The 11121-nt window shown below is 43.2% G+C and overlaps 1 protein-coding gene across 2 annotated transcripts in view; it reads right to left on the bottom strand.

The window, feature by feature from the left end:
• The window catches only part of met (MET proto-oncogene, receptor tyrosine kinase), a 47403-nt gene extending 42815 nt beyond the window's left edge, over nucleotides 1-4588 (bottom strand). For both annotated transcript variants that reach the window (XM_083666077.1, XM_083666076.1), the window contains exons 1-2: nucleotides 4335-4588; nucleotides 1594-2788 (exon numbers count right to left, since the gene is read on the bottom strand). In XM_083666077.1, the coding sequence (XP_083522203.1) occupies nucleotides 1594-2787 (1194 nt within the window). In that variant the 5' untranslated portion in view covers nucleotide 2788; nucleotides 4335-4588. The remainder of the gene's footprint in view (nucleotides 1-1593; nucleotides 2789-4334) is intronic.
• Nucleotides 4589-11121: the final 6533 nt, after the last annotated feature.

An 11121-nucleotide genomic window follows, 5' to 3' on the forward strand; every position in this document is an offset into this window, starting at 1 on the left:
TCTTATAATACACCTGTTGGCCCTTGGTGGTTAAAATCGCTTTTTTTATTTTTATTTATTTTTTTGTATGATTTATTTGTGAGATTTTGAGCATAACGGATATACAAAACACCTCCTACATGAAGTGAAATTAATACTCAGATTAATTCTGTGAAACAAGGTACCTTGTTGTTTTGACTTGAGTGCACAAAGGAATATGTTTTAACCTCTGTAAAGGTCAGCCATAAAAAAGTACCCCACGGCAGTTATCTGTCACGTAACGTTAAAAGCTCTTTTGGCTGCCGCAAATCAACACATATGACACTTGATAATTGGCCAGATGGATTTGACTCTATGACAATGTTTAAAGCGGATCCCTGTGAAACAAATATTTGAAATAGAAGATTTCAACGCCACTTGTGTAGTCCTGTCAGTGTGATTAACGTTTTGGACGCTGAGAGACCGAACACTGTTAAACCCAAAACAATAATAATGGGGTCTGACGCTCAACAACTGCCAAGAATAGTTAAGTATACAGTATCAAAACGTACTTCTGAGGAGTTATTAGAATGGTGACAGTGATGTACACAGAGGTGAAGAGACTCCTGCACCTCAAGGCAACTGATGTCATTCTCTTGTGTCAGTCATGGAGTCCAATTAACTAAGTAAGAAAGAATGTCTGATAAAGTACAGCCTATGCCCCCATCTTTGTATGGTGTAAATAACAGAGCCGGGAACAGTGAAACATTGTTTAATGAAACGTAAACAAAACCAACATCCCGATGAGAATGTTCTGCATCTTAACAAATGCTGTTTCCACTTTCTCACTGGTGGCGACAGGCGAGCAGAGATGGAGCGGATGGGGGAGAGAGCCTCACTAGATGCCCCTCTGAGGGGGTCGTAGGATCACATTCTGCCCAGCTGCTGATGCCCTGTTATTCTACTGCGATTCATCACGGCTCGCTGAGAGTCAGATATGCATTCCACCATCGTCCGTCCCCCCCCCACCCCCCGCGTTATTCACTTCCCCCTCTGTATCTCCACTGTGCATAATCGTTAAAGTCTATTAACATCCCCATTCTCTGTGAGTGGACCTGAGTAATATACGGACCCGGTGACCAGCTCAACGGTCAGGTTAGGTAATTATGAAGTCAGAGGAGCAGCACTGCTTAAGATATTGACAGGCCCTCCAGACGGGTCATCAGCAGTTACATTTATGTCACTATTGATCAGATGATTTAACCAATTGATCCGATCAATGTTGATGGATTGGAAGAGAGAGACGAGGCAGGAAGGCAAGGGAAGACCTCCGGAGTGGAGATTGACAAGCAGCAATGCGTGAAAGGATCTTTTGAAGGGGAAGGAGATACAAACAATTAACTCTGTCCCATCATGGTAAATCATTGATACAGCCTTACTTTTTATGCGTCACTGACACTCCCTCTGAATCTACAATGCGTAATTGTGTTGATTACACTTAAAGAAGTAGCCAGTCAACAGTTGAGTGTAATGATGCTTTCTCCATGTAAAAAAAATCGCGAAATAATCTAGTAACCCCAATATCTAATAATAACCTCACTGAATCTGCTGTGTAATTAAACCATTTAGACTTACCGCATTGTAGCAGCGCTTCTCTTCAGACCCTGTGAAGTGGTAGGGCTGCTTTGTGTGGCACTTCTGGATGAAGTCCTTGAAGAAGTTGTTGATGTCGGTCAGTGAGATGACGCAGACAGCCGAGCTAGAGGTGGGTTCCGGGGAGTCCGGTTTGCTCTGGGCGAAGGCAGCGAACAGCACGTCTTCGCCTTCCTTCACCCCTATCTCTTTCTGGAGATCACGGCCAGCTTTGGTGACATGGGCCGCCTGTAGCACATTGAACACCTTGACGCCCGCCGAACGCCTCCGTCTTCTCTCGGTCAGGATGCACTCAAACGGCATCTCCACATACCTCCGAAGCTCGGGGTCTGAGGCGCACATGCGGACGATACGAGTGTGGTAGGCCCGTGAGCCACCGCCCTCCGGCTGCACGGTGAGGAAGTAGGCGTGGGAGCCGCTCTGGAAGGAGTACACGTAGCGCAGGTGATAGTCCCCGCGCAACGGCGGAGCCAGGTCCATGTAGGACTGGTCAGAGAAGAAGCGAAACCCATCTTGTGTCTCCTTCATCTGACGCACAGAGATGGTGTGGTGCTGCCGGGGGCTCGTCCGGGAGGGGTTACCGATGCCAGGAATCTCTGAATTTCCCACGATGAACCGCACTACCCTTCCACTCTCCACACTGAGCACACGGGACCCTGCCATGCTGGTCACACAGTCTGGGCATCCTTGCCCCCCTCCGTTTTTCGCCTTGGGTGAATACATGCACGCAACTTCCGCGTCTTCAATTGCTCCCTCCAGCATGTGGCGACGGCACACTCCATGGTCTGCTGAGCCACAGCTAAACAGCTCATCGTCATAGTACGTCTCCACCAGCAGGGCCATATTATTGTTGTCCAAGGAGTTGTTCTTACCAGCACCATCTATGGCAGGGCCACATCTCAGGCTATCCGACACCGGTCCAGTCCGGTACTCCGACAGCTTTGTCAGGTTCTCAGATAGGGCATAGATCCGATTAACAGCACCCACGTATACAGTCCCCTGAAAGGTCACCAGGCTCTGTATGACGGAGTCCGCCTCAAAGCTGGGAAGGTCGTAGGTCACTGAGAGGTTAAGCTTGGAGTTCTCGGCCGGGTCATCACATTGACCCCTCACCCCAGAGCACAGAGCCCAGATGAGGATCACAATATGAGTAGCGTCCAACAAGGAGATATTCATCCTGTTCCAAAAATAAACCAAAAAGAGAGGTTCACAAATTAGAAATGACTTATTCAGGAGATTCATACTTCAACACAAAGAAAACACCATCAATCATAAAAAATGTCTGCATCCTAGATTGCCCTCACTTGTTCAGAGTGCGAGTGTGGCTATATATGGGGACCATTAGAAAAACAAGAGAGGGGCAGAATTGCTTTTCAGGCTCACAAATGGACCTGTGTATTGGGGTCTAATGCCACGGTTTACTCATGCCACTCAAGCACCAAGGCAGTGAAATCACTGTTGCTGGTATGACTTGAAGCATTATGGCACATTTACCTCAGTGTCAGATGCATCAGCACTTTTACTGTGACTCCTAACTGTAAACAAGCCAATGAAACCCATGAGGACTGAGGCACTGCTGCTGACCGAGCACCACTTCTGTGGTCCCCTTTCTCTGGTTCCAATCCGGCCACAGGGGTGAATCACCGAGAATGCAGCCCTCTCTGCAGGGCCATGCAACCACCGAGCTAAGTTTAGACAACATCCCCAAGGGAGTGGTAGATAAACTCAATTAAAACAGGGGGGATTGTGAGCGCTGTACAAAATGATGAATAGCTGGAGTGCTTAAATGGCAATCCACTGGGGGGATGCTTTTAGGGTCCGTCAGTGAGAGAGAGAGAGAGAGAGAGAGAGAGAGAGAGAGAGAGAGAGAGAGAGAGAGATTGAAAACCTCATGACAGTAATCAGATAATTTGCAAAGTAGAGATTTGCCTAGTCCATATCTGAGCAATCAGAGCTGGTTTCAGCACATTTCGTACAAGTGGTGGGAGACAACAAAACAAACATCATGAGTAGGTTAGAAGTCTAACCACTACTGTCATTGTCATGAACTGAATTATAATGTTACAGTACTTAACTTAAACGAAATCTTAGTTAAAACGATCACACCATTTAGCCTGAAGATATCAGAACGGACAAGCTTGCCCCTCTCGTGGAGGACTAATCTCAAGAGTAAATGGCAGAGTAGCAGGTGCGCATACTGGTCAACTGACGAGCTTGTTTTTGGTTTAACGTTATATGAGTAATAGTGAGGCACAAAAACACTCTTTTACCCTCTATTATTCTACGCACCTGCATCGTCCCGAGGTCACTTACACACAACGATGGGGATGTTATTTCACCGAACAAAGACCTGAGCAAATACAGCTCTGGTGAACTTCGAAAATATTTTGATTTTGAGAGGGAAGTGACTCACTTGCTATAACTGGTACAATTGGTATCAGAGTAACACGCGGAACTTTCGGTGTGGAAAGTCGAGAACATTTTTGATAAATAGATTTTTATAACCTACTCTTGGTTTTTCGTTGCAATTTTGCAAACATTATTATCTATTTAATGAACTTTAAGTAAATTCCTCATGCAATTACTGTAGCCTACATGGGCATCGACACATAGTATGATCCATTTTTTGACTAGCCCGTAGCCCCATTAGGCCTAATGAAACGGTAACGTAATATAAAAAATAATAAGCTCATAAATTACAAATAAGGCAAACCAAAACGTACCTGTCAGTAAGAAACTGTCTCAGTAGCCTGTTTGGGTTTCTTTAGTTCAAATCATATTCCTCTGGATCCCTCACAAGTGAGACTCGCGCGCATCGACTTTCTAACGGCTGAAGAACCAAATTGATCCGGATGATGCGTTTTGAATGTTCTGTCTCTTCACGTCTCTTCACTTCTTATTTTACAAAAAAAGTTCAAAACAGAAGTTCCCCCAGTTTTCAGACAGTTTGCCTGCCAATGAATCCGTGCCACGGGATGCGGACCTGTGTGACTCGAGTGGGATGTTTAGGTAACTGGTATTCAACCCCCCTCAGTTCTCTGTCTCCTCACAAGTTGAGCGCAGCGCTCCTCCTCTCGACTAGCCTACGTGCTGCGCGCGAGGTGAGGAGACGCAGGAGTTCAGGTGAATTTCGCAGGCAGGTTCCAACAATACAATATTGCCACATTGCAATTACCGTAATTGCTTTTTCGGCTTAGGCTTGGACGAATGTGTTTTAACTGGACTATAAATAACTGATCAAATTTCGGAACCCAAATTCCAACCGACTTTCCACTTCAGTAGACCTCCTGTGACTCAGTCTATCGATTGTCATGTTGAAACAGCTCACTCAGCCGTAAATAATGAAGTACATTTTGAACGCTAACCCAACTGAGTGTGTCACCCATGAATCACAGTGGCCAACACACTAATCCCTTTGTCCCACTTTCTGAAAAGAGGGCAAGTGGAATTGAAGGGGTTTGAAATCATGATAACAGTAGTTGGAAAATGAGTAGACACTGTCTTAATAAGTTAAGTAGACATTCACTTTGTTTTCTCCCACATCCATTGCAGGCTTTACTGAGGTGAACACCCTTCAGGTGACAAGGTAGGGCAGGGTATATCCTACTTGTTAAACTGGTGCCACCTGATTCCAATATCTGCAAGTAGGCTACACTTGCCCAGTGCCAACAGGATGAACAACCTTGGCAGTGTGTATCGAATGCTTCCTAATGGCAAAGGTCATTACGGCATGATGATGGAAGAGGGAAGGAAAATCACTGTTTTACAGATTTGGTTCTGCTGCTGTTCCACGTTTCTTCCCTCCTCTCTGTTCAAACATGAAGTGCACCAAGGAAGACAGCAACTGTCCAAGATCCACTGCATTAACTGCAGTATTGGAGTGCCCCTCTATGCTGTCACAAGAGACTATAGGAGATTTCTCTCTCCCCAAGTGCATATACAGTACGACGATACTGTGATTATGTCTCTGGGCTCTGCCTGTGTCGATGAGCCCTTATGCAACAGTTACTCTGTGCTCTCCTTTGCAGTCTGTGTCTGTAGCTGTGTTTTGCAGCACCCCGGGGTATGTCTAACGCAGCAACCAAGGGGTGTGCCTGAACGATGGGTGTGTCTGATTGTGCCGAAGGGGTGTGTGTGGCTCCTGTGGTGAGCGGCGTACTCCGGCTTGACACGGGGCCCCTCTTCCTGGGGAGCAGCTGAAGGTCACTCTGGTGGTCAACCTCACATCTCAACACTGTAATCACTAGTTGTTGGTATGTGGAATCTGGAAACTCCACCGTATGACACGCGCTCCAAGAATGATCAGCATCCCACCACACCACCTGCAAAACAGAGGCATTTTTAATGGCATGTTTGCTCGTGTGAATGGTATGCATGGCAATAAGTATATTTCAGTAGATATTATGACTGTAAGAATATTTGATAGGTTTGTGAATGAAACTCCTCCGACATTGTTTCACTATGATTGAGCACTTTTATTTATTGTGCTGCCACCTAGTGGTTGAGAGTTTCAATGATTAGGCACAATTCTTTCCAGGGATATGAATAGTGTTCAGTGGCAGGCCAAAAAGTATCTAATGAATGACAGGTACAGTGCAATCTGACAGAAAACAACAAAGCAGGAGAAAGAATAATCCGAGCAGAGCAGTCCTTTGCTAAATCTTCATTAAACAGTCACACCGTCCATCACTGGTAACTAACCAAGTCCATGCGGAGATATTTATCACCTGGAGGTCAATACAAACCTGGCTTAACTGCTGACCAGGGAGATCCTGCTACTGTAAACACTGATTGATGCTCTTGACCCATCAGAGGCCTTTGCTGGTTCATTCAGCAGATGGACACTCCACCCTTCCTTAGTTCAACAGTGATTTAGTGGTCCTCTCTCAATCACTCATTGGCATGTCCTCAATGACAGTGGAGGCTGGTCCTAGTGATCCAGAATTACGCGTAGGTAATAAAAACACAGTGTTCGGTTAAAACAGAGAGACATGAATGCACCTTTCACAAAATGGAGGTCAGGGGAAGAGCACGTCATGTCAAGAGGAGTGGGTAAAGTCTACGTTTCACATAGTGCCTCTTTGTATGTCAGAAGCACACTAATAATAACAAGGAAATAACAAGGAAATCAAAAGATCACAATCTGAGAGTTGTTGGGTGAGATAAGCACAGCTTCAGGTATCACTCAATAAGATTCTGTGCTCTCCATCTCTTTTTCTATGGCCGCCATCAGATGAAATCGCATCATAGCTCATAACAAGCAACACCTCAACGCCGTGTACTGGTATGTAATAAAAGTAATAAGGAACAAAATGGTGTCTTCGGGGGAAGGTTAGAGACAGGGACGGACTTTGAATTCAGGAAGGCCTACTGCACCAGAATGAATGTGGGCTGATGGTTTGGTGGCTTTAAGAAATCAAAGCAAACAAAAAAATCACACTTTTCTCAGTTTCCGAGTGGTAGATGAAGCTAGATTTCCACTGTCAAAACGACCCAAAATAAAACATTTTACTACAGTATGTTGAGTTGTTGTCGATTTATCATACTGGCTGTTACGCTTTCTCTTGCTTTCTTGGGGGAATGTTCTCTGGTCTTGTTAAACTGTTTATGGGATGTCTTCAAGAGCTCTTAAAAAACCCTTGCCCGGTTGTTTACTCGGGGAAACCTTCACAAAACAAATCGCACTCAAGTCGCTGAAGCCAAACACAACCATCCCATATGGAAAATATTTACACACATTTTTTATCATTCTTATATGGCAAACATCGTAAACGTGTACATTCCCAAATGGAACATTTTTATACAAATTCTATAAGACTTATGGATAATGATCATTTTGATCTCACGGATGGCCAGGCCTTACATCCACAGCTCTGTCTATGAATGTGAGTGGCTGAGTGCCACAGTCTCATTCACCTGTGACTGGCTTGAGCCAAATGTATACCAGCTTAAAGAGGTCTGTTTGATGACTGTTTCAATAAATGCCTAAAATGCTCGGTACAGCTGTCTTGTCTTATCATAACCCAAAATACAAGGTTGTATCACCTCATAGTTTGTAAATGTTTATCTTGGAAATGTGTTTATAACTATGATTTCAATACCAAGAACTGTAAATCTTTGCATTTTCTGTCTATAAATGTGAGAGTGTTTACTTTTCCCAGCCACCATTTGGCTGAACTCCCCCCCCCCCCCCAAAAGCAAATTTGTATTTCACCTTTAAATGACTTTTTTGTTGTCTTTACAGATCAGGGTTGGGATTATTTCAGATCAGGTTTGGGATTTATACATAATTTTGGAATTAACTACTCTGAAGTTCTCTTTTTCACACCCTACATGTTGCATGTATATGTTTCCTATAGATTTTTTTATTCATCTTTTCCATATATACACACATCTGAGAAAGAAGGGCACACTACATGCTGTCTCATAAGGAACTGTTTGTCGTTTTTTCCACAAGATGCGTAATTACCGACGTCGAGATTAGTCGTGAGGATGTGGGAAACCAGGTGTTCCATAGAGGGAAGGGAACATCTGTATGCGATGGTGAAGTCAACGTTAAGCCTCAGGGAAGCCTCTTCCTGCTGTGTGATGTCAGTGCATACACACACCCTCATCATCACCATGCCACCCAGCTGATGGTGGGTCAGGCCAAGAGATCCAGATTGTACCCCCCCCCCCCAAAAAAACAAGTCCAAGATCTGTTCTCCCAGTGCTGACCCATTTTAGGAAGAAAGCAACATAATCGTGAGATTATGGTGTTGTAGATCATAAACAGAATGCTGTGTGTGGTTTGTGTGTGTATGTACCCCAGTGGACTGTGTGGTGAGGACAAGCCCCCATTTAGCGAAACATGTTCACTCAAGTCAGGAACAAGACACTTTTAACTCTCTCAATTGTTTGGCAACTACTGACAAAAAAAAACAAAGACATATTTAAGTCACCCACAAGTAAAATGTTGTCAGACTTGAATTACCTTACTAATATATTCATAAACCATATTTCCAAAGTACAGTAGTTGAATCCTGTAGTCAAATATGCCCAGAAATGTTAAACTAAAGAAATCAAAGAGAGAGAGAGTGAGGAGGAGAGGAAAAAGTAAAACTGGAGCAGGTGGCTCAACAGACACAGTAATGATAGTCATTAAAGACGGATTCAGCTGAGAGGAGAGAGAAACTCTGCCACATAATTCCAACGTTGCCTTCAACTAAAGACGCACAGTAGATTGTGGAAAAGGAGCGGCTTACTCTGTTTGATTGATTTTGACACCTATCTCTCTTATGACGCTATGGATGATGACCCATCATTGTCATGACACCATCACCATCACAACCACTCGTTTATGTTACGGTGCGTTCGTCCCCATGGAAAACAGCTGTTGTTGTTGCCCTCAAGGTTCTATTCCATTGTGACTAATCCCACTTTCTTTGGCTCAATCATCCTAAAGAAAAGAAACAGACACCACAACAAAAGAACACGCATGGTAAGTATGCTGTGTCCATTCTATTGAGAGCATGATGTCATATAGTCAGAATGCTCATCAGTACTACCAGACCAATGTAACATCAAGGCTCAGGGCCAGGGTTGTGGTCAAATTTCATGAAAGATTTAAAGACATTTGATATAAAACGCAGAACACATTGTTAGAATTATTATACAATACTCTCAATACACTCTTGGCTACCTTCTAACCTTCTATCTTTCCAACCTTTTATATATACGATCTGTCAACTACCTAGCATAATCCTTTTTTCTTTCCATCCAGTCACTACTGCTTCACTCAGTATAACCCATACTGATTAACCTCTTAATTGTATTTATCTATCTATACCTTCCCTTTCTCATCTATCCATCCTTCTCTTTTATCTATCAATTATCTCATCCATCCATCCATCCATCCATCCATCCATCCAACCAATTTAGTTTTTTAACTTGGCACCTCAATTCAACTTTAAAATGTGTAGTCTGACTACACTTAAATAACGTTCATTCAGATCTGTTATCGTATTTTCACTTTTTGCTTTACTCAAACTCATGCCGCTGAGTGCACCGCCTGAACCACTTAACCTATTAACTTCAAATCAACTTTTAAATACCCAGACTTGTTTAACTTGACTTGCTTGAAAACATCTTTTCGTATCATTTATACTTTTTGAGCTGTACTCGAATTTGCCAGAAATTCGAATGGCCATTTCCTCTGAATGGAGAATGTATCTCCTTTTGTATCTCATCTTTTAGGCTTGACCCCTCAATTCAGCTTTAAAATGTGTAGACTGACTACACTTAAAGAACTTTCAGATTTTTTAAACTTTAACTTTAAACCTTTAAGTTGCATATCCATCCATCCATCCATCCATCCATCTAACCATCTACCTATCTACCTATATCAATTCATCCATCCAACCAACTAACAAACCAACCATTCATCCATCCATTCAACCAACCAAATCAAATCTAACTACCATAATATCACACTTTCTTTCAACTACCCAGTTACTACTTTCTTTCAACTACCCAAATCTTTCTTCTGGAACTTATTTTTCTAGTTTGCATCTGCAATTCAGTCCTGAATTGACTGAATTTAAATTCAATTGATCAGAACATCCCTTTTGACATAAAGTAAACACATGGTTGCCATTTTGAAATTCTGAAATGGAATTTCTCATTTAAGTAGACACTTCTGTACTATGTGAGACATTTTTTTTAATAATAATAATAAAAAAAGAAATAACCCTAACTGTAGTAAACGTTTTCTTCCTTTCTCTAGCACTGTGACTGCCGATGGCACTTGTTGTTATCGAAGGTTTTTACTTACGATGAGTGATATAGTATGGTTGATTCAATTACTTAGGGTTGGGGTTAGGGTTGACAAATGTACTTGCTGTAAATCGCTTTGGATGTAACCATTTGAAAGCTCTGCAGCGATAATGTCAGATCACTAGATGGCACCATTGTATTGCTCTGGCTGCTTTGACAAAATGCTGGAGTACAGTACCATTCCGGCAGAGCTGACAACTGAAGCCTCAAAAAGGGACACTACAACATGTAGTTGTCCACAAGTAATGAAAGTAACTCAGCCACTATTAGATCACAAATTCATGCGTATTCCCTTGACTCACAAAACCAGTCGGTTATGTAGTGAGGTTAATTATATTGTTCAACAGCGGTGGCCCTGGTAACACTGATGTCTTTGTGTTCTGTCATCCCCCTGTTATGTCTGGTTTCGTCCTGCTGTGTGAAGCTCTGGAAATTTCCCTCCTGGAGGAGCATGAGTGGGTTTCACTCGACTGAGGCCTACCTGTGGCTGGGACTGAGGGAGGCATTCTCTGCCCCACTCAGTAGTTTTCTGTTGTGGTCAATGGACCATAATCCAGCCAGGCAGGCAGACTATGTTCATGCTGTGTGCACTTCAATGGTTCCACCCTCTCTGGAAGGTCCAGGGAGGTTGGGTGGCTTGTCCAGGCTAACTGTACATGCACAGTATATGTTTTTTTAATATATATATTTTTATAT

This window comes from Argentina silus (genome assembly GCF_951799395.1).
Source record: "Argentina silus genome assembly, chromosome: 3".
NCBI lineage: Eukaryota > Metazoa > Chordata > Actinopteri > Argentiniformes > Argentinidae > Argentina > Argentina silus.